Below are 24,327 nucleotides of genomic sequence, written 5' to 3' on the forward strand. Positions count from 1 at the left end.
TTATAGGCGAGGGATGGGAGACATCAAGCAAGGTGTCCACAGTCACGTGATCCTGGACCTAAGGGTCACTGAAAGCCTTTCCCTCAACATCCCCACTCACCCCACTCCCACCCTCACGCCCCTCTCTCACACTTCCTCACGGGGGTGTCACAGCAAGTGCACCGTAGACCACAAAAGCTTTCTTTCGCAATGTTTTAAAGTGGCCTCAACTGAAATGATCCCAGAAAGCTATTTCGTTTACGCTTAGGATTACAAAGCATTTGAATTCTTGGAGTTACATTCTAATGAACAGTTGTTTACTTGGTAGAACGTTTTTATTGAGGATGTTAAGGAGGGTGTGACTAATAGGTTCCAGTATCTGGATCCTGTCAATGAATGGCATTAACCGTATAACATCTAAATCAGCCTTGGCCTTTCTGTTGGTTTGGCCAAAAAGTTTATTCGGGTTTTTCCGTAACGTGGTACGCAAAACCTGAACGAACTTTTTGGCCAACCCAATGCAATGTGAGGTCAGGGTCTGTGTTCTTTACAGTTATCACAAGACTTATTTTCTTTGCTTTAGGGTACTTCTGACTTCAGTAACACTGCTGTCTATATATTCAATCAACCTTCTGTTGATCTGTTCAAAGGAAACAGGTAAGCTGATAGCACGTCTAGTTTTGTGAAGCCAGGGTAACTGATTCTCATGGTGATACTGTGAACAAATGATACTCTCCCTGTTCAGCAACTTGGTTATTAAAGAAAAACAGTACTTTGACCTGTCGTCACTGGAAGACCTGTAGAGGAATTTACCTAGAGGAGTAGACAGAGCAACATATAAGTTAACTTGTTATGAGCAATGAGCAAATAACATTGCCATTTAAAGAGAACCCTCAGTTATACCTGCTTTTCTGGTTTAAGATGACTTCATTTTAAAGGCCTCGGCTTTTTCCTTAGGTCTTTATAAAATCAGACCAAGGATCCCATGTTTTTATATTATAGCCTCCAAGGTTTCAAAAGTAAACAGAGCTTTCATTCCCTTTCATGCATATTCCAAGGAGAAAACGTGATTCCCAATGCAATGTGGGAGTGAGTGTGCTGTGAAAAGACTTCAGGTTCTCTGGGCAGTGTAACACCTGAAGTGTTTATTTTCTGTTCCTGGGACACTGGATTATGTGTGTAATACTTTGACTTTTACTCTAGCTAAAACCACATTGGCCGACTATTACTGTAGGTAGATGACTCCATTTAACTGGAACATTTTCTAATAAACTGCAGATCTAACCATTGTCTAGTTTAAACACCAGTCTTATGAGAGAATAAACAAAAGTTTAATTGTAGTCTGACTCATATTGCTTCCTGTGAACCTTTTGAAAAACGCGAGCTGAACTGTTACAAAGAAGTATAAACCCATTTTCTTAAATGAATGGTTTAACATTTTAGTATTTATTGAGATGAGCCGGTTGAACACTTTAGAATTTTGCCATGGCCAAATTATTCTCTTGACAGAGTTATCTGCTTCCCTCTTTTGTGAGTTGCAAATCCCTGAACTAAATTTTATCAAAGGTCAGAATTCTGATGTTGTGGTTATTACATGTTTCTAAGCTTGTTACTGTATTTAGGACCCATGAGGCATTGTTGGAGTATTACTAAGATAATTCCTTGTTAGCCTAATCAGTTCAGGTAATTCATTCAAAAGGAACTTTTCTTCCCAAGCATCAGGATTTTTATTTTTAAACCAAATTTTTATTTTAATGATACACACCAGACCTGAGAATAAGATCAGAGTGGGAACTTCCCCCCCAGTAAAGCAGGGAGACTTTTGAGACAGGAAAACAAATAAGTCTTATGGCCTCCTCATTTATTTGCAGTGTTTTTGTAGCCAACCTGAAAAAGAAAAAATCGTGGTCATGTCTGACATTCAAAAATGTCAAGGGGTTGTTTTGTAATGAGAATGCCTTAACCCTTGCAAAGCCAAGAAGGCTATTTGTGTGATTTTTGATAAAGACACAATAACTTGGGGAATCGTCAATAGAATGATGAAATCTTGGCTATTTCTAACATAGGGAACTCTGTCATTTCTTCTGTTCTCAACTGTGGTTTTTAAACAGGCTGCATGGTTTATGAAAAGCTGGGAGAACAGGTCTTTGGCACCACAGGGAAACTTGTCATCTTTGGGGCCACCTCCCTACAGAACACTGGAGGTAAAAAGATCGTGTTTTTCTATACATTAATGTTGTGAACATTATTATTTCTTTCTAATCCCGGTGGTTGGGTGGCCACATGAATTTTAACATAATTCAAGCAGTATCATTCTCATTGCTAAAATGGCGCTTGGAAAGTCCAGCAGGCACAGTAGTCGCTTAACAACCAAGGATACTGGGACAGTGTCTACAGCTGTCTTTGTGTCTTATTGAAGGTTAGTCTAGGAACAGTCTGGTGACCTTTTATATAGCTTGCAACATGAGCCTCAGTATCCTCTTTCTAAAAATGTTCTCATTTTCCTCTAGCAATGCTGAGCTACCTCTTCATAGTAAAAAATGAACTACCCTCTGCCATAAAGTTTCTAATGGGAAAGGAAGAGACATTTTCGTAAGTTATAGACCGTTGTTTGCGAGATAACTAAAATGCTTTTAATTGAAATGTGGGCTAACCAACGTTTTTGTTTTATGACGACTGCAGAAACAAAGTTTTCCCTAGGCTGTTTTTTCTTGGTTTGTTGTTTCTGGGGATATATAAATGAAGGAAGCAGGCAGAGCCATTTGAACCTGAGCATTTAAAAGGTAGATTCATCGGTCATGCTGTAAACGCTAGGTGCTGCAATTTCCCAAGAGCTTGAAATCTACATCCAGTTTCTATGAAATAGAACAGATGTGGAGTATTTTTGACACAGAAGTGGAACAAGCAAGATTAAGACCCGAGTCTCTTCCTTAAAGAAGGGACAGAGCATTTGGGGAGCAGAACTGACGTGAGCCAGCCTCATTAAAGATGCAGCTAACCTTGGAAAATGTTGCAGCTGCGTTTAGTGCATCCTGTGTTTTGACTACCTCTTGTTTAACAGTTCTTGTCAGTCTTAGTTTCTCTGTTTTCTTTCAAGGGAGAATCGTAGAAACCAGAGTTCCTAGTGTTCTTTCATCAGGATTCAAGGTCAAATACAAGGGATTAGGGAGAAAGCAATGGCTACCTGTGGTGACTTGTTTTGCGATGATATTAGCCAAGCAAAACAGAAAGGAACTTTCTCTTTAAATAATTGATAAGAGAAGTTGTAATCTGACAGAACGTAATGTGTGCATCAGCTTTGAAACGATGTAAATAATTCAGAGGAAAGACATGCTTAGCCAGTGGGAGTGAGGGGGGGAAGCAGTATCTCTTCTTCTGCTGCCTGGGGAGAGAGATGATAGTAAGTGACTAGTGGTTGGGTCAAAGTGGTTGGATAAAACCTGAATAATGATAAACGTTAATGGTAAACATTAGTAATAGTTAACAGAGTTTAAATACTGTGAAATTTTATGTGTGAGGAAAGAAAAGTCACTTTCTAAGAAAATGTGACCTAACTGCTTACATGCCTTTTCAGAGCCTGGTACGTGGATGGCCGCCTTCTGGTGGTGGTAGTTACCTTTGGCATAATTCTCCCTCTGTGTCTCTTGAAGAACTTAGGTAAGAGCTTGCTTTTCTCATAGTCTCTGCAATACCCAGGTGAATCAGAAACCTAATAAAAACGAACAACTTTGCCCTCTGCTTTCACTTGTAGGGTAAAGATTAAATGAGTGATAAATTACAAGTATTAATCAGGCTTGACTTTAACATGGGATAAAAACACTGGTTGGTATGTGACTTCCTAAGCAATCCCTCTACTAAGCTGTGGAGGGAAGAAGGGAGGTCCTGGGACCAGCAACAGACAGTGCTCTGTCCAAAAGCACAAAGTCCAGGAAATGGAATTCTCCTCATACAAGGTCTTACATACTCTGATTATTTAGATGAGCAGAATTTCACATCTGATATCAAGACAGAAAGTTGCTTATATTTTTACCCCAAAGTATTATGAATCACTCTTAAAATTATCAGAGTCTAACCGGTCTCAATTATTTGCTTCATTGAAGGGAGAGAGAGAAGCAAAAAGTCAAAAGTGGTAGATAATCACTAAGTCATATCCATTTGGTTTTGACATTTTTGTGTGTGTGTATTTGGAGACCAGGGTCCCTGATGTTATGGACATTTCGTGTGTGGAATAATGCAGCCAGGCTGCCGTCCAGTCCAAAGCCTCTGAAATGCATTTCCTTTAATTCTGGGCTCATTCAAGGCAGACATTTAACGTTCTTCCCAAAATGATTGCTAACCATAATTTTTTGTTTTGTATGAAAAATACCCAGCCTCTGTAGCTGTTCTGTGAGACCTATAAGTAGATTTTTTTTTAAGCTACTTAATTATCTGGTTTCCGAGTCTGTGTTTAAGCTTTTCTGTGTATATACATGTAGCTCTTTTCAGTGCTAGTGGAGAAGGGCTCTTCTCCCCCAGGGGTGAGAATAGTGCAGCCCCCAGAGACCACTGAACTCTGCCTTTCTGGAGAGTATGGTGCTTGGAGATCTCCCAGGCATTCCAAGGGGAGCAAGGTGGAGATCCTCAGGTGTTCAGTTTCTCCCTAGAAAGCACTTCCTCTCCTCTGCGTATATTCAGTGTTTATACAGTATGTGCATAATCAAGAATTATTGAATGGATCAAGGAGTAAAGGGGATTTGGCCATAGGAATCCATCCGAGTACAGCAACAGAGACCTATGGCCAAATTTGGGAAGGTCTTTTCCCCTGGATCCTGGGAATCTGTGTTCTCTATCTAGTGTGTCAGGAAGAACTGGAATCAAAACACAACGCTATAATGTTTTAATTTCAAGTCACCATTTTTGCCAAGTAAGGTAGCACTATCAAATAATCTTGTATTAATACTAGCGTGTATGAATACTATTGGAACCCCAGACTATGCTTGAAAGAATGCATTGAAAGAGGTGATGGATGAAATCATAATAATTCTTTAAACTTTTTTTTTTAGGCTATCTTGGCTATACTAGTGGATTTTCCTTGAGCTGTATGGTTTTTTTCCTAATTGTGGTAAGTGCCGATTGAAATGGTTGGCTTGGTGTTGCTGTAGTATGATGCTATGTAATAATTATGCATTATTTGGCTTTATGTGATAACGTCTGATTGTTTCTCCTTTATTTTTTAATACTAGGTTATATACAAGAAATTTCAAATTCCCTGCATTGTTTCAGAGCTAAATTCAACAATAAGTGCTAATTCAACAAATGCTGGCATGTGTATGCCAAAATATGTTACCTTCAATTCAAAGGTAAGTTTCTTATCCTTTAAATATAAAAACGAGTGTTTCTGCTAAGGGCATTTGTATTTCTCAGACTTCTTTTGATTAAACTGTCTTTGATGTGTTTGTTCTCAAAAGAACACTGTATCACTGCTTCCAACTGCCACAATCCATTTAGGGACCTTGGAGAAATACACAAATTATATATTTCATCCTCCCTTTTACCCAGTTTATGTGTAGGACAGCCTTAAGTATTCCCTGTGAAAACCTCTTTCTGGATAATTGTCTCAGCTCTGTTATTCCTTGTGGATCTTTAAAAACAGATTAATAACTAACATCCTTAGCCCACTGCTTCTTATCTTGTGGTGACAGAAAGGAACACCTCAGACTTTCCCAGCAAGTACAGTTGAAATACAGACGCCACCACAAATTGGCACTTAAGGAACGTTCATACGACATATTGGGAAATGATGGACTATGGAACCAGTCAGGCTTGGATTTGAATCCTCAGGCAAATTATCAACCCCATTTGTAAAATAACTATTCTATTCTGTATCTTACAGGGTTTTGTTAGAATGTGCCTGGTACAGTGCTTAGGCAAAATTAGAGCATGAGAAATGTTACTTTTCCCTCCTTCTCTGCCAACTTCTTTTTGCATAAGAAGTTACTATATTGAATTTGGGAGTTTTAAAAAACCTTATCTAAGAAAACGAATTTAGCTCGTTCTCTCTCTCTCGCTGTCTTTTAACTCTCAAGGATACAGCCAAAGCAGTGAAGTGATTTTCTTTTTAGAAAGTAACTTTCTTTTTAGATGCCATATTTAAGTCTGATTGATGCGCCTGGTATAGTGCAAAGAGCAGTAAAACGGAGGTGGAAGTTCTGGGCGTGTTGCCTAGCCTGTCTTGGAGGGAGTCAGGAGAACAGCACTGGTCTGCCTCAGGGTTGCTGTGGGGATTCAGTGAAATAATGTAGGAAAGTGCTATGTAACCGGCTAGCGCCACATAAGTACGGGGTGACGCAGTGCCTGGAGGTTGTAAAATACACTGTGGGTGAGCCCAGCTCTAGAACCCCTGTCTGCCAAGTGCCTAACGTCTCAAGCTAGATAAGCTCTCTTAGAGAAGCTGCTCCTATTTCGATACCAAAGCTCTCCTAATAACCAAATAATCCAGGGATTCTGAAGGGCTGTCAGATGAAAAGACGGCTCAGAAATACTGGAGCTGTACAGTTTTTATGGTAAAAATGCCTTTCCGTAACATTTATATTTTTTCTTTCAAATAGACCGTGTACGCTTTACCAACAATTGCGTTCGCATTTGTCTGCCACCCGTCTGTCCTGCCAATTTACAGCGAGCTTAAAGAGTAAGAGATGTGTTTAATTTTTTTGCAAACTGAATCATTTTAGGGCCCCTCATTAATAGGCAAGTACTGTATTTAAAGTAAATGGACTCATGTGATGAAGCCCCGCTGACTCATCACCCAGCTTCAACATTTACTTTCTGCCATTCTCAAGCAAGAAAAATCACAAACCTACAGTATATTTTGGCCATAAATGTATAAAGCGGCTTACTCTGTGGGCTTTTTCTTGTTGATTTGGTTTTTCAAATTCTGTATTACTCAAGAGAGTTCAAGTATTTGTGTTGCTTTATGTTACTTATGATTATTTTGCAAGTGGATAATAATAATCTTCATACCCATCTGTGAGCCACTAAATACACTGCATCTGATTTGCCTTTTGGTTGACTTGGAAAAGGCTGGTAAATCAGGCAGGAAGAAATTAATGTTAAGACCACAAACTGGACAAAAGAATATTGTTGTTCATTTCAAACGACTACAGTGATTATATGGGTTTGTTTTTGATTACTGTTAGAGAAAACGAAAGCCCTGCTTAGAAATTCCCTCATGGGTTCTCTTTTTAGCCTCTTGTTATCAGACTTTCCACATAAAAATAGTCATCATGGCATAGTGTCTTTTTTTGAGGTAACTGGTTTACAACTTACATAGGTTTCATGTGTACAACCTAATATTTCTCCTTCTGTATACATTACATCCTGCTCACCACCAAAAATTTAGTTTCCATCCATCACCATAGAGTTGATCCCCTTTATGCATTTTGTCCTCCCCCAGCCCCTTCCCCTCTGGTAACCACTACTCTATTCTCTGTAGCTACCTCCTTGGTTAGTTTTATTCCTAGGTATTTTATTCTTTTTGTTGCAACTGTAAATGGATTGTTTTCTTAATTTCTCTTTCTGCTAGCTCATCTTTAGCATACAGAAACATGGCAGATTTTTGTATGTTGACTTTGTACCCTGCAACTTTACTGTACTTGTTTATTATTTCTAATAGTTTTTTGGTGGAGTCTTCAATATATAAAATCGTGTCACCTGCAAATAGGGACAGCTTTCCAATTTGGATGCCTTTTATTTTGTTTTCTTCCCTAATTGCTCTGGCTAGGACTTTCGATACTAGGTTGAATAAGAGCGGTGAGAGTGGGCACACTTGTCCTCTTCCTCATTTTAGAGAGAGAACTTCCAGTTTTTCATCACTGAGAATGATGTTAGCTGTGGGTTTGTCATATATGGCCTTTATTATGTTGAGGTAGGTTCCTTCTGTCCCCACTTCATTGAGTTTTTATCGTAAGTGGGTATTTTGTTAATGTGGCATATATATCACATTGATTGATTTGAGAATGTTGAACTATCCTTGCATCCCTGGAATAAATTCCACTTGATCACAGTGTATGATCCTTTTGATGTATTGTTGTATTCAGTCTGCTAGTATTTTGTTGAGGATTTTTTGCATCTATGTTCATCAGAGATATTGGCCAGCAATTTTTTTGTGTGTTTTGGTATAAGAAATCAACGAAACTATTTCTCAGACATTGTGTGTTTTGGTATCATGGTGATGTTGACCTCATAAAATGTTAGGAGGCATTCCCTCCTCTTCAAAATTTTGGAAGAGTTTGAGAAGGATAGGTATTAAATCTTCTTTAAATGTTTGGTAGACTTCACCAGGGAAGCCCTCTGGTCCTGGAGACTTGTTTTTTGGGAGGTTTTTGATTACTGTTTCAATCTCTGTACTGGTGCTCAGTCTATTCAGATTTTCTATTTCTTTATGACTCAATCTTGGAAGGTTATATGATTCTAAGCATTGGTCCATTTCTTCTAGGTTGCCCAATTTGTTGGCATATAGCTTTCATAATATTCTCTTGTAATCCTTTGTATTTCTGTGGTATCCATTGTTATTTATCCTCTTTTGTTTCTGATTTTATTTATCGGGGCCTTCTGTCTTTTTTTCTTAGTGAGTCTAGCTAAAGGCTTGTCATTTTTCTTTATCTTTTCAAAGAATCGGCTCTTAGTTTCATCGATCTTTTCTATTATCTTTTTAGTTTCTATTTCATTTATTTCCACTCTGATCTTTGTTTCCTTCCTTTGGACTTTGTTTGTTCTTCTTTTTCTAGTTCCTCTAGGTGTCAGGTTAGATTGTTTATTTGAGATTTTTCTTGTTTCTTGAAGTAGGCATCATGGTATAGACTTAAACTCAGCAAGATATACACTATAGCTATCTGTTTCCATTTTGAAACAAAAATAAAGATGATGTTATTTAGCATTGAATTCACTCATTAGTCTTCCTCTTTCATATTTAATTGATATATGAGTAAACTTTGAAGTATCGGTATTTACATCTACCTGTCTATGTGTTCATCAGGCTTACTTTATGACCTTATATTTAGGGTGTTTAAATACGTCTTTGGCATCTTTTAAATTTAATAGTTCAGCTTTTAGTTTGTAATTTCCTCACATGGGTACTTCTCAATTTTTCTCGTTTTCCATACTCCCTTTTATGACACATTCAAATGTTGTGACTGTTGGTGGTCGACTGTTGGGTACAAGTCTTGTGGATTAATTGTTTGGGCAGTTAAAGAAACTTAGAGGTTCATGCAAACTCCCAGAGTAAACTTGACCTAAGAGAGAAAGAGAGAGCCCTTCATTATCCCAGCTGTGAGCTCTTAGGCACTCATTGCTCTGGAGACAAACAGGCTTCCCTGGGGCTATTCAGTGGGAAAAACGGAACTTAAATAGCAGCTTTAGCAACTGAACACCGAGGTCAAGTTGTAGCTCTGCCCCGAGGTGAGAGAACAGCTTTGGAATTTATTCTGCCTTTTTCCTGTGCATGCTGTGTGTAGAGATAGTATCAAACAAATGTTAAAAAATACTCTTCGCTCTACAGATGAGAACTCGATATTCTTTCAAAAGAATGGGGAAGAACATTCAAGGGATTGTTCATTACCTGGCTGTCTCTCTCCCAATACCCATTTGGTGTAAAAGAAGTTATTATAAACTGGCATATTTGCTGGGGGTAATTTCAGGTGGTCAGGTCAGCCCCAGCCTGATAGAAAGTTAAGTTCTATTCTTCAGTGTTAACACTGGTGCTTACATTCAGTAATGTGGTTTTTAATTTTTCAAATTCCTTTATCTTTGTTTTTAGTCGATCACAGAAAAAGATGCAGATGGTTTCAAATATCTCCTTTTTCGCCATGTTTGTTATGTATTTCTTGACTGCCATTTTTGGCTACTTGACATTCTATGGTAAGTACCTTCTGTCAGTACATAAATATAGGTATTAGTAAGTAAATTAGTAAAAATCGATATCAAAATAACTTTTAATATGATAGCCCAAAAAGCAACAAATCTGTCCATTGACTTGGTGACCTTTTCTTCTACTTAAAGCAAATGGCAGTGGTTCCTTTCCATATTCATGCAGACTGCACAATAGAATAATTACTGAAACAATATACTGTAATTTTTTTCTCCTAATACTGTCCTTAAAAGAAATTGCATTTTATAAGCACGCCAGCTTTACTGAGGAAAGTTTAAAACTATAATCAGAGAAGGCTTTCCTAATTGCTGTTGAGAACTGGGTCAGATTCCATTAATAGAAAAGAGAGACAGATTTTGAAAGTGAGAAAGAGTAGAGTGCTACACTCATGACACTCTGCATTAATTAAAAATAAAGCACCTGGGGCTTCCCTGGTGGCGCAGTGGTTGAGAGTCCGCCTGCCGATGCAGGGGACGTGGGTTCGTGCCCCGTTCTGGGAAGATCTCACGTGCCTTGGAGCGGCTGGGCCCGTGAGCCATGGCCGCTGAGCCTGCGCGTCCGGAGCCTGTGCTCCGCAACAGGAAAGGCCACAACGGTGAGAGGCCCGCGTACTGCAATAAATAAATAAATAAATAAAAATAAAGCACCTGATCCTTCAGCTGCAGGTGGAGCCTTGCAACGATTGGAAGCAGTGACATAGAAAGTTAAAAGAAATGAAACCTGAAAAAGAACAAGGTTTCATTTGTAACTTTTATTGACCCTGTATGAATAGTTTACCTTCTTTTACTACTTCTTCATCCTCTTCTATTCCAATCATCCTGCAGCTTTATTTAACATCTTTCATTATCATTATAATTTGGGACCTAATATAAATTTAAATACATAAATTTCACATTCTCTACTAAATAATATTTCTTGGGGGCATTTTTTCATAAACACAAATGTCTCAAAACTTAAACACGTTTAGAGATGATCAATTCATCCTAGAGAGGAAGGGAAGCACCAAGTCCTAACCACTGGACCGCCAGGGAATTCCCTTATTAACATTCTCACAAGCGATAGAGAATAGCATTGTCTAGTGAGTCCATAAATACCACATTTAATTTCTGCATAAAGATGGTGTTCTTAAGTTTCCTGCAGAGTTGTAGGGATTGGGGTGGGTAAAGGGAGGGAGAGAGAGAGAGAGTGCCTAATGTTAGTTGAATGGTCTCACTGCAACCTTGTTTAAGCTATGATTTTTCTTGGCAAATCCATTTTTTTCCCACATAGAATAGAATACCAAACCCTTTCATACTCTTAGGTCAAAGAAAAAACTCAGCTATTTTTAGACGGTTATGAATTTTGAATCAAGGAAGTTAGAACTAAGGAGATTTTTATTATATCCTAGGGCCCTTTTTCTAAAATTGAGACCCATCTCTGGCCCTGACTAGAATTGGAATTCCACACCCTGAACCTTGAGAAGGGAGGGAAACTATCTTTCGTCAAAGGAGTGAGCATTTTCCAGTTGGAGATAAGATGGCAGAGTAGAAGGACCTTGAGCTCACCTCTTCTCACGAGCATCCCCAAATCACAACTAACTGCTCAAAAGTCATTGATAAAAAAGACACAAGTGAGCATTCTTGCTCTCAGTGGCTGCCATTCTAGCTTTGGTTCTCTTTGAAGTGACACTTCCTGAAGTTCAGAGTTGAGAAAAAGTTCAAAGTGGTGTATAAGCTAAGTACTTTTTTTATGAGGAAAACATACCTGGAAGAGAAGAATGATGAACTTCACCATGGTGAAGTTCCATGGGTACCTCTGCCGCTTGGACATTGAGTTATAAGAGGAGAGTTTGAAAGTGGCCCCGTGGGGCCTGCAGTCCACTTAGCGAGAGCGAGGCTATTCTGTGTTGTTTGATGAGTGACACCAAGTCGGGGAGAATCTAGATGAAGAAGGGCTTTGTGCTTCAACCGTATGGTATTTCTACCCCCAACTTACTCTTAGGTTTAGTGTAGTGTAAGTTAAGCTCCCCACTTGGTGTAACTTCTTCTAGTGATTACTGTACATTCCTTTTTGCTACGGGTACGTGTGGACAGGTGGTGCCCATCTCACACAGGGGATTTTTCTTTTCAACTTTATAAATTGTGAATAGACACTTCGATACCCAGAACATTGCTTTCCTTGCCCTTTAGTTTACAAATTCTTTGTGGCTCAGAAAACCCTTCATTCCGTGATGTGCCTTTGTCTTGTTTTGACACCCTCTTACGTTTCCCTCGTTTTAGAAAACGTGCATTCGGACCTCCTCCACAAGTATCAGAGTAAAGATGACATCCTCATCCTGACCGTGCGGCTGGCTGTCATTGTCGCTGTCATCCTCACGGTGCCGGTGTTATTTTTCACGGTGAGTAAAAGGCCTCAGTGCAACTGGAGAAAAGCTGAGGTCTCCTTGCAGAGCAAGCCTGCTGCAGGGAACTCTCCTGCATCATTGAAACTGCATCAAGAAAGGATCCCAAAGCTCTTTGCAAAAAAAGTGGGATCAGTGAGTTAGGGTAACCTTCTGATGGAATGAATCTTCGTTCTAATTTATCTGTCCCTCTTCTTTACAGAGAAATGTAGATAGACCGTTTGAATCCCAGTCATCCATGACAGGGGAATATAGAAGAACCGTAAAAGAACGCTCAGTCATAGATAAAACAGAAACTATCCCCGTTTTATTCGTAAAGAAAAAGACTTCCCATCTTAAGTCAAGCCCCTCTGCTTCCCAAACTGTTAAAGCTATCTATAAACTCACTAGGTGTGACAAAACATGTCCCAAATGCCTGTGCACCAATCTTTCAGTCACTGCCGAGAAATGTGAAAGGCAGCGTGCTGTGGGCATTACGGAATTTTTTGTTTTCTTTTCCTGCAGGTTCGTTCTTCTTTATTTGAACTGGCTAAGAAAACAAAGTTTAATTTATGTCGTCATGTCTTCGTGACCTTCATACTGCTGGTTATTATCAACTTGTTGGTGATCTTCATACCCTCCATGAAGGATATTTTTGGAGTCGTAGGTACGACTTTCTGACTTTCTGCTTATTCTATTTACAATAGCTGTTTAGAAACCTGAAGTTTCACGATAACAACCTCAAACTTTGTTTTTCCTTATTTTTCAGGAGTTACGTCTGCTAATATGCTTATTTTCATCCTTCCTTCGTCTCTTTATTTAAAAATCACAAGCCAAGATGGAGATAAAGGAGCTCAACGAATTTGGGTACGTCTCATGCCAGCCACTCTCATTTTTCTGATTAGTTTTTCACTGAAATATATCAAATACATAGTCCATCTCCACCAACTAATACTACTTTTAGGGATCTCAAACGTAGGCAGCAGTCCTAGTGTTTGCCCATTTGGGAAATTTAAAATATCAGAATTTTCTCCATTCCCTCAAAATATTTTCAGGTTTTGCTCTTTTGTGCCTTATTTTGCTCTGCGAGGGCAGGGCCAACTGAAAGATTAGACGTTTATCATCCTGTGTCTCTGTAGGGTAATGCCTTGTCTTTAGCAAGACCTGAAGTGGAAAGGGCCTCAAAGATTTTATGCAGTCTGCTGTTTCGGTACAATTCCTAGTCCTGTAACTCCATGCTACAGCCCAGGGAACCTGCAATGCCTTACTTTAAATGGCTGAGTTAGTGTAAAGAGTCTTTTTTATGATTTGACAGAAATGCTTTGGAGCAGCAGACCTGGATTCAGAAACTACCTTTCTATATTGGGATTCTTGTTTCCAGGTCTGGTGAAGTTCAAGGGCATCTTGAAGGTGGTGCACTTGGAGACAGTGAGGGAAGCAGGGGTGAAGTGGCTGCTACATGAGTACCTTCTGGAGCACCATTATGTTTGGCTTCGGAGAAGGCTTCTCAGCCGCCCTCCCAGATAGTGTAAGCACTCCAATCCACGTTACCTGAGTCAACAGAACCCGGATGAGAGACATAGGCATGGGGGATCATCGCTGTGCATGGAGGAGAAGCAGCGTTGATGCTGGTAGAGCATCTGCTTCCCCAACAGGATCATCCCTAAAGCCATAAATCCTCAGTCCTTCTAGAGCTGACCAGTGGGGACTTCATGAGGACAGAGAGGAAGAGCAGTCACTCTGGCACAGCAGTAACGTAAACTAAGATTAAGTTTGACAATGATGGAGACCTACTGCCCGTGAATTCTCTGGGCCTCTCCAGCCCTGCTCCCGTTTCAAAACTGCTAGGAGGATCTACCAACTAGCATTAGACAAGGGATCCAGTCCATGTGGGGACCCAGTGGGAGTTACACCAGACCGGTGATGGTGAGCCTGTGTGCAACCCTCCCAACGCCACCCTTCACCTTCTCCCCTTCCCTTACCTCTGTCTCCCCATCCAGACTCTAGTCCAGCCCCCCTGGCTCTCATGTTGCTTCATCCTTCTCCCTGAATTTCAGCTCTCATTGGAAACTCTCAAGGCCAAGCAGTTTATAATCTCGAGTTCTCCAGATTCTAGAGTTGGGAACCTGCCCCCTGTGGCCTTCATCAACCCTTGAAATAACTTTGTTTTGGACACCCATTTCCTATGTTCACTCTAGCAAATCTACTTTTCTTTTTGATATCCTTTTAACACTTTTTCAAACAGAAATGTTTGCCTGCCAGCGATAACCTAGGTTGGTTGGTAAAGAGTAATGAAATGACCTGTATGTTTTCTAAGCCCATTCTTTTTTTCGGTTGTCGTCTTAGTCTGAAAGAAGCTGTGAGGATACCGTCAGCTGTAGAACAGATTCACTCTGAGGTGACTGTGAAGTCAAAGGACAGAATGCAGAGGATGGTTCTGATAGCTGGTTTTTCTTAGTTTCCCATCCCTGGAGAATCAGATGCACACAGTTTTAGAAAGATTCTCACAGTTCGGCAATAGTTGTAACAAACTTTGTAACAAACTCCAAATACAGAGGGACTCAAAAAGAGCGGGAAAAGCATATCTGTTTTTTCCCTGGTATGTGTGGGAAATGTTTGCTTCCCTGAAAATAACCGTTGCCTTTCTGTCACTCCAGGCTGCCCTTTTCTTGGGTCTGGGGGTGGTGTTTTCCCTGGTCAGCATTCCCTTGGTTATCTACGACTGGGCCTGCTCATCAGGTGGTGATGAGGGCCACTGAGACCAGATGGAGAAGGAAACGGTCAAGTTACCACTCATCAGCAAGCCCTCATCGCATCCTTTGCAAGTTTACAGAAGCAAACAGAAATTTACAAGATACACAATGGAATAACACTTTGGTAACAAAACAGAGACCTGTTTCTATCATGGTTCATGTCCCTCCAAGATTGGGGATCAATTTTAAGGATTATGGATTTCTTTTGTTCCAAATTGCACGCAATCACATTTTCCAGTACTTTTCCCAATCAGTTATTTTTCACTCTCCTAACTCTGTTTTCTGTGATGTCATCGTCTCTTAGAACTTGGAAGACATGATCATCCGTCATGTTTATTTATTACACATCCAGATTCTGACATAATTTTCCTACTGATGTTCAGCTTATAATATCTGTACCTTTTTAGAAAAGAAAAGAATCTTGAATTGTATATATTTATTTTGCTTTACAGAAAAAAAAAATGGTTTCGTAAATAATTTGCCTATTTTGGTTAACATAGCACATAGGGATAATCATATGAGAGTCACAGGGCGTGCACCCTTGCTGGACCAGAGGATGCCCAATATTTGAGGCAGCTCTGATCACCTGGCAGCCGAGCTTCTGCAGCCCATGGCCTCGCTGGCACTGCAGCCCACTCTGTGCAGAGATATTCTCTGGCGACTGTTCTCAGCTGGGAAGGGGATGGGAGTGATTCTTACCTTGGTAAACATACTAATCTACACATCTGGGTAATCTAGCAAATGAAGTTTTGTTTCCCCCTTGACAGTTTCTGTCAGAGTTACTCTAAGCTGCGTCAACTTCTATTGGGGAAGACCCATGATACCTTTGTAACAAATTGAGAAGCGAGAGTCCTACAAAAAGATTGTCCAAAATGCCTAAGGAAATATTCCTCGGGTGCAGGTAGCCTTCAGCCCTGCATCGGTATTGTTGAAGGGGGAAAAGCATTTTCTTAAATTACAAACCCAGCAGCTTTTACTCATGTCCACCAGCTTTTTGCACAGAGAATCATGTGTATCTAACCAAGGATGATCTAGGATAAGTAATTCCTGTTTTATATTGGGTACCTTAGGGGGGTCTTTAAAAGACTTGTTTTATATCTATAAATTTAGGTTATTACAAATATAAGATTTTTGTACCTTAAATAAGCCTCATTCCTATTTCTTCTCCATTAACCATCCATCCAGTCTTGAAAAAAGAAAACGAGCCCTCAGAGATGGTCTTTGAGAAGAACACGTGATGAAATCACTGTGTACCTTTCTTCCCCCAGATGGGGCCTTTGGCGTCTGTGCTCTCTCTCTTCTCGCCCCTAGTCAAGGGTGGGCCGTTACTGCCCGCCTGACGTGAACCACACAGGAGGACAAAGTTGCCTCACACTCTTACCCCAGCCCCTCTCCTAAAGCAAGTGAAGGAAACTACAGAGAGGCTGAAAAAAGAAGAGAGTTTGGGACAAGGTAGCTTGGAAAGGCGTGGGAGACAGTATAGAAACCCAGCACCGCATTCCGCCTGAGCTGGGCCATCACCTATGATTGGATTGTCCGTATCACACAGTGAGAAGTGTGTGTACCCTGTGAGCTGGTCACTTGAAACAAGACTTGTGTTTTATCTGCATCCTAGTTGAATTCCACAGACACGTAAGTTCACCGAGCACAGATTTCTTATCCAGAGATAAGTGGCCTCTAACCGCAGGCTCCTGGCAGAGTTTCCAGGCACTTAGCTCTGGGCTCTGTTCCTCCCCCACGGAGACCCCCAGAGGCCTCCACACTTGCCGGGAGTAACACGGAAATGTCCCCTTCCCTTTACAGACTAGTGTCCCATAGAGAGCGCAGGCATCAGAGCACTTTCTCGTGATCCTCCTGGGGGAAAAGGAGAAGTTATTTCCTGCATTTCTTAGTGGGATCATCATAGCTTTTACCATAATGCTCCAGAATTACATGCACATTAGGTCAGAGTTCAGGTGTTTAGATACGAGTACCTACCTATGTATGACTTCCTAACCTAGTAAAAGCCACAGCCCTCTCTGTCCTTCTCAGCAGTGTCTTCCATGTTAGATGAGCAGGAGAGAAACTCAACAAAACAAGTTGACTGGCCCTTTGAGCTGTCCAGGGCACCAAATAATGAAATAGCCAGAGAGTGGATGACCCTCCATTAAATAAACTACAAATGTAGCCTGCAAGCTATATTATGCTGCTTTCTGTTTTCTTCGTTAATTTATAACAATTCATTTTATGCCCACAGAGTCCATTTAGAAGGCGATCATTAGGTCTTGGGATGTGTAGTGATATTTTTGGATGTCTGGATTTTACGTGTCAGGACAAGGGATTTTTATTATTATTTAAAATATAGAGGAGGCACATTGCTGTGAATGTCTGTGATGCTACAGGATTTTTAAACCTTCTTTGTAATGTTTATCTAAGTTTATTGTTGACTGAATATAATAGACCCTACTGTAATTTGTCAAATATCACGGACTAATTACATCATTTGTGTGGGATTAGCTGTAAAGTGTACTGCCCTTATTCTTCTTATTCAGAACAGTGAACCGGTAGCCAAAATTACATGTACCACAGATGTTAGGTAGAATTTAAATAACACAGTCAAGTGCTGTAGAAGTTTTTCTGCTAAATGAGTAGACTAACGAATATTATACCTTAGCCTTTGGGAGCAGCACGTTTTCCTTTGGTAGATAGGATCTCAGCACTAGTGAACGGCGCCAGCTTCGTACTTTGGATTATGAACTGTTCTCTAGTTATAATAACACAGCACACTGGAAATCCCTAGTTTCCTTCATGTTACTTACTGGAAGTGGGGTTGCAGAGTATAGACGGGAAAGAAGTCCAGTCTTGTTAAGCACGGGCAGCCCCCAGTTTGTAAGCAGACCAGTTGTAAAACTGTCAGTTGTTTGCAACCTGGAATGCATTTTCCTTTAGAAACCAGGTTATACATGATGGCTAGGCCCCCCAGACCAGCTAGAGAAAACGATCTAAGCCCATAGTTTAGCTGAAATAGGATAATATAACAAGATTGCTAAAGAACCTACACACTGAATATAATATTGTTTCTAGGGGGTATTTGCTCAGAGTTGCCAAGAATCCCTCACTCGTTGTTACTGGAATCTGGATTGCCCACTCCAGTCACACACCACCAATTAGAGGTGCCCAGAGTGGCCTGAAGCTAGGTCTCCAGCAAAGGAGGGGGACCAAGTTCAGGGCCACCAGAGACCTCGTGGTAGGAGGAGGGTTACGGAGGATGAAGGGTCCTCCTGTGGGCCGTAAACCGCCAGGGACGTTCTCCGCTGCTACCCTTTCTTTTCTCTGGGGTCTCAGGCCTGGCCTGCCTGTTTCTATTTGTAGGACCTCTTACTCCTGGAGTTCGTCTCCTTCCCTCCCGCTACCAAAAAGGATGCCACGGCATAGCTTCTCCCACATGCCAGTCAGCACACAGCACTTTTAATGGGTTTAGCGCTAGTAAACCATGGTTTAACTGCCCAGTAATCAAATGGGGGTAAAAAAGCTCTCTACCCACTTTTCCTTTTTTACATTTGCAGACCCTGTTGAGACGGGCATCCATGGGTCATGGCCGTGGGGCTTGGGGTGGACAAAGGGCTGTGGTAAGGTGTCACGGTATTTCAGAGGACACCTCAGACAGTTACCCCAGAATTGGCTTCTTTCTGGAGTTGGCGTCAAGCCTCCAAGCCAGTGGTTCTCAAAGTGGGGATCCCCAGACCAGAAGCATCAGCATCACCTGGGAACTCATTGGAATGCACATTCTCAGGCCCCACCCCAGACCCAGTAAAATCAGAAACTCTCAGGGTGGAGGCCCAGTAAAAAGCCCTGCCAGGGAGCCAGTTTGTCTCTCCTTTTCCTCTTCATTAGTCCTGCCCATAATTCTCTGAGGGAGGTTCCTAGGACTCACGGACAAGAAGTGGGAAGCAGGACTTAGGGAGGGGAGGAAGGGGCCTCGTCTCAGCCCCCTTCCCACTGGAAATGCTGGTACAGGTGCATCATTGTAAGCGGGGCTCGCGCAGGCTGACACACCATAAGATTACAGTTATGGCAGCTGTGAAGAAATAAAAGTGAGGTGTTTGGGGTTTGGGTGGTTTTTTTTTTTTCTTTTTTGAAAGGAATTAAATGATAATACCGTTTGTAAACGCAACCTCAGAGGAAATACTGAATTCATGTCAGGAGTAAATTCTCCAGAATGTTTGGGTTCAGTGTATGGCGATCAATCCTGTCCTCCCTTTAAAGTGAATTCTCTGCTGAAAGTCCTGCACTGCAAGAGGGGCTACAAACCGCTCCGAAAAGATGAGTGCTCAGCTCGGTTTCAGCGGATCAGAGTGCTGGACAGCACGTTTTGTTGGGGTGGGCGTGGGGCGGAGGTCAGTGAAATGATCAGATACATGATTTTATGCCTTAGTGCAAAAGCCATCAATCAGTTCCTCTCTGTTTATCAGTGTAAGTGGCATGAGGCTTAGAAAGGGTGTAAACTTTAAGAATGTTTAATTCCTCCATTCCAGTTCACAGTAAACTTCTAGCCCCTTTCAGAATAAAGACGATGGAGACTGCATCATTTAACGATGTTAATGAATGTTTCCTTAGAGATGGCAGATCTGAGAGTCTTTTAGCAGAATACACTTCCTCTAAAATACACACGGTGAATTATTCATAGTTATCTAAGGCTTTCAGGTACAAATTGGGGATGGGGTGGCTGACAACTGAAAAATACCACTAAATCTTAAAGGGAAAGTTCTTGAAAAACATACAATTCACAAGGCTCAGATCTTCTTTAGGATTTTCTTGGAGGAAGGACTGTGAAACTGGGCCCATGTGCATACAGGCTTGAATTTGTGCTTTTAAAAGGAAGAATCTATGCAGTTGAGGCTTATTGTAAGAAATACTTCATTTGTATGTAAATATATTGTAAATAAATAGGCTGTATATTTTTGCAGTTGTTGATCCTCATTGAAATAGAAGTCGCTAGTATCTGCATATCAAGAATGTTTTCATAGATATTAGCGGTTTTGTTTGGGAATTAGAAAAATTTACATTCTCTCCCAGGTAACATAGTTCTCTCAATGTAAACTTGGAACCTACAAGTCTTACTTAATTGTTTAGAGAGAGAAATGTCTGAGAAATAGTTTTGTTGATTTCTTATACTGGTGTTATGATCAATTATTTCAAAGCTAGTCCTCTGAGATACAAATAAGGAACATTTTAGGCCCAAATTATTGCCATATAGAAATAGATGTACCCAAAGTAACGAGTTGTTTCTTCATAATGCTGTTTCACCGTTAACACTACACAGCATTTATGAAAACAGAAGTTGGGGAGGAGAACGGTTTTTGGGTTTTTTTTTTTTTCAAAATTGAATTGCTGCATTTCCCAAACTTTGGGATCTCTGAAAGGGGGGAAAGACCTGAAGATTAACTATGAGCACAAATATGAAAGAAAGAAAAAAAAACCCATTATTTTATCAAGCTTTTGCAAGTCTTGCATGATTGCCTTTTCTTTTCAGTGTCAACGCCAACATAGACTGTGTTAAGTCACTTTTTCCCAAAACACTTGAATCTTGATCGTTGGTATGTAATCCGCTCACTAGAGTTCAGTGTATTTTAGACTTCATCTAAGATCAGTGCGTGTAGCACACCACTGTTTTATTAATGTAAAAACCTTGTAAATGAATTTCAGATGGATGATTTAAGTGAGTCACAAGTCACAAAACTTTGCCATTCATGGTTGATCAAACACGTATCCCCCCCCCCCCAGGATGTGGTGTAAATAAAGACATGTAAGAAGTTCTGTTCTATAACTGCTCTGTTAACATAGTTTTTAAACATTAAAAATGTGGAATAAAAGTATTTATGAATTTTTGTCTTCATTCTTCTGGGGTGCAGTACTAAAAAGGGAAGTATTTAGGTACTTACACACTATTTGGGATGGTTGGAGACAGATTTGACACGTTTGTCAGTGCTCTGGGACACCGAGAGTTCATGGAAGATTATATTCAGGTGCCCAAACTTTAAAAATTACTTCCGATAGAAATCTATCTGATCTGAAGCACATGACATCTTTTCCATCCTTCGCAATTAGAGTAGGCTGAGCGTAATATTTTCTTCTTAAACTCAGGTTCATCTTCATGAATATCAGTTTCTGTGCCATCTTGTGGGAGGGACTCTAGTCTTCCTCTACCCACACTGCAACCACCCATAAAATAGGAAATCCTGTCGACACTTCCGTTTCTCCAGGAACTATTGAAGGGAAATCTCCTGCAGCCTCATTTCCATGTCCATCACTGGCTCCTCCCCATGATCTTAGGAAAGTTTTATCTGACCAAGATGGCAAGATGACCATGCTCTGGTATCCAGATTCCTCTGTGGACAGGGTTAGTGCATGAACGACCTGGGCCTTCATGGTGTGACTGGCTGTGAGGCTGCTCTCGACTCTCCCTGGGCTGCCCAGGAGACAGCCCGTTCTGCAGGGCCACCTTGGTGCCCGTGTGGATCTCATGGTGGAAATTTGGGGCCCAGGAGTCCAAGCTGTGGACACCGATCTGACTTCATTAGCAAGAAGGCTGATACTTTTATCCTTATGTGCCTCCTGTTTCTATTTCTTAATTAATCAGAACCCCAGGGACGGGCTTCCCTGGTGGCGCAGTGGTTGAGAGTCCGCCTGCTGATGCAGGGGACACGGGTTCGTGCCCCGGTCCGGGAAGATCCCACATACCGCGGAGCGGCTGGGCCCGTGAGCTATGGCCGCTGAGCCTGCGCGTCCGGAGCCTGTGCTCTGCAACGGGAGGGGCCACAGCAGTGAGGGGCCCGCGTAACGCCAAAAAAAAAAAAAAAAAAAAAAAAAACCCCAGGAACAAAGGGTGTGAGTCGTCATCACTTTCCAAGCCAAGCAGTTGTAAAAGTGCATACGTGCAAAAGGCTTGAGAATATGAGCAGGTTTTGTTATAAATCAGAAGGTCTGGTCCTGCTGTGGTTTTGATGGTTCTGACTTCCACTGCAGTTCCATGTGTGTCTGCTAATACTGTTCTCTTCTGCCCTATTTTACACATAATTGTCTGGGTCTGCGTTATTCTACCCCTCCAAAATGGAATAAACTATGGACTTACTGATTACTTTGCAACTCAGAAAACCTGCTCGCTTACCTTCTAGATTTATAATTCTGTTCTATCTGGTTAGCCCAGTCTGGAAGGGGTTGATGAGGCCCAAATAACGGAGCCAATTTTTGGTATGCCAGTGTTTTATCTTTCATTAGTTTAAATTTTAGACTAATCCAAATTGGCAGGACACTCTGTTCTTTGGTAGGGTTACTGCAACATCATAATAACCGGCCAAATTATCAAAATGTATTATAAAGCAGTAACACTTAAACCAGATTTACACTGAAATAAATAGATCATAATAGAGAACACAAATAACATGAGAAAAGTGGCCTTTCAAATTAATGGGGAAAATATGGGCTACTCAGTAAATGGTGGAAAGATGACTAGCTTTTTGAAGATAATAAAGCTATATCCTTGTATTGCCCCTTATATCTAAAAAGAGCTCATATATATTAAAGACTTTAAAACACACAGGTAAATATGTCTGTTTTTTTATAAATGTAGAAATATGACTCATACAAAGTGTGTCAAAATATTTATCTAGTTCATTCTTTTTTGTTTTGTTTTAAACTTATTTTTTGTCTGCATTGGGTCTTAGTTGCTGCGCGCGGGCTTTCTCTAGTTGCGGTGAGACGGGGCTACTCTTCATTGCGGTGCATGGGCTTCTCGTTGCGGTGGCTTCTCTTGTTGCGCAGCACAGGCTCTAGGCACACGGGCTTCAGTAGTTGTGGCTCACGGGCTGTAGAACACAGGCTCAGTAGTTGTGGTGCACGGGCTTCGTTGCTTCGCGGCATGTGGGATCTTCCCGGACCAGGGCTTGAACCCGTGTCCCCTGCATTGGCAGGTGGGTTCTTAACCACTGCGCCACCAGGGAAGCCCTAGTTCATTATTAATAAAGGAACAATTAAGATGTTTTAAAATGATTCAAAGGAGAATTCAAAGAACAGACACATATATGAGCAATCAGGGATGCTGAAATGAATTTGCTAATAGATGAAAAGCTGGCCTTCTCCACAGAGGGAAATCAATTACATCTCCATCAGACAGAATTCATTTGCTTCTCTGGGCAATAATCATTTCTGTCTCTATCAGTTTTCTACAATTTACTGGGTTATAAAATAGCTCAAAGGCAAAAAAAAGAAGAAAGCAATATTCATTTAGAATCAGGTAACTCAGAAGGGACAACTAGTATTACATAGGTAGTAAACCCAATAATTTTTTTTGCTCCTTTCAAATTGTCAAATGCTTTCCAATTTTCCTAATAACTTTCTGCTTTTCGACCATGAAAATCTCAAAGATTATTCTTGGTTATTAAAAAAAAAAGCCTGGCCTCATTAGGTTGGGCCTGATGATTTGCATAGGTGCAGCAGGTGTTAATTAACCACATAGGCTTTCTTGGGTTTGCTTTGCAAATCCGGAGGCATGCAGTATTGAACAGCTATTGGAGCACAGAATTGCACTTTTAGAAGTCTCTGTTATTTGCCAGCTCAAGGCTAGGAAAGCAAGCCCAAGAAACCCCACCGTATTTCACCTGTGCTGTCTAGAAATTTGGATGAATTCCTCTCCATTTGAGTTCCCCCCAAATTTGCTAAGGATCCTGCCCTTCCAGGAAGTGCCCTTTCTCACCATCTATAAGGATGGTACTAGGCCAGCTTTCCTGGGATGGTTTTGTAGGCATTGGCTTCATAAGTAAAATCAACCTTTGTTCCTTGGAGGTGTTTGATTAAATGGGCATCATTCACAAACATGATATTACAAGGAATTGATACACAATTTTTCCAACTCTATACCGGTAGAAAGGAAACTATGCAAATAACTCTATTGCTGTGAAAAAGTAAAGGAACTCAGAGCTTTTTAATTTGGAGGCAGAGGGAAGTTGAATGAGTTTACCTTCACTTTACAAAAGCAGAGTCCACTGAGTTGTAGATTAAAGACAGCTTAAGAAGAAAGAGAAATGGTCTCCTCATATATCCAGAAAATAAGAGTATTAAGACAGCCTCAGCACAACCACAGTAAGATTTCCCTCATCATCTCCTTCCATTCCTTGTAATTTTGCTCTGTTGGATCTTGGGTTAATGCTCTGCTTTCATAAAGTTGTCTGCTTCTGGACTAAAAGAGGTCGTGTAAATCCACGCTCACTCCACAGGTACAGCTTGAAAGTTGTCTAAGTAACGTCAGCTCAGAAGCTCCTACCCAGGAGTCTATTCTTTGAAGTGTTTAATAGTTT

At 40.8% G+C, this 24,327-nt stretch overlaps 1 protein-coding gene across 9 annotated transcripts in view; it reads left to right on the top strand.

The window, feature by feature from the left end:
* SLC38A1 (solute carrier family 38 member 1) overlaps positions 1-20,837 on the top strand; it is a 74,498-nt gene extending 53,661 nt beyond the window's left edge. For 8 of the 9 annotated variants that reach the window (XM_079937330.1, XM_079937325.1, XM_079937327.1 and 5 more), the window contains 12 exons: positions 563-636; positions 2,091-2,183; positions 2,490-2,571; positions 3,554-3,636; positions 5,022-5,080; positions 5,202-5,318; positions 6,567-6,646; positions 9,773-9,873; positions 12,142-12,260; positions 12,768-12,909; positions 13,012-13,109; positions 14,900-20,837. In XM_079937330.1, the coding sequence (XP_079793456.1) occupies positions 563-636; positions 2,091-2,183; positions 2,490-2,571; positions 3,554-3,636; positions 5,022-5,080; positions 5,202-5,318; positions 6,567-6,646; positions 9,773-9,873; positions 12,142-12,260; positions 12,768-12,909; positions 13,012-13,109; positions 14,900-15,001 (1,150 nt within the window). In that variant the 3' untranslated portion in view covers positions 15,002-20,837. Of the gene's footprint in view, positions 1-562; positions 637-2,090; positions 2,184-2,489; positions 2,572-3,553; positions 3,637-5,021; positions 5,081-5,201; positions 5,319-6,566; positions 6,647-9,772; positions 9,874-12,141; positions 12,261-12,767; positions 12,910-13,011; positions 13,110-13,623; positions 14,878-14,899 lie in introns of those variants that run through there. The other variant, XM_079937332.1, reaches the window with a different exon arrangement.
* The last annotated feature ends 3,490 nt before the right edge of the window (positions 20,838-24,327 follow it).

Source organism: Stenella coeruleoalba (assembly GCF_951394435.1).
Source record: "Stenella coeruleoalba genome assembly, chromosome: 11".
In the NCBI taxonomy this organism is placed as follows: Eukaryota; Metazoa; Chordata; class Mammalia; order Artiodactyla; family Delphinidae; genus Stenella; species Stenella coeruleoalba.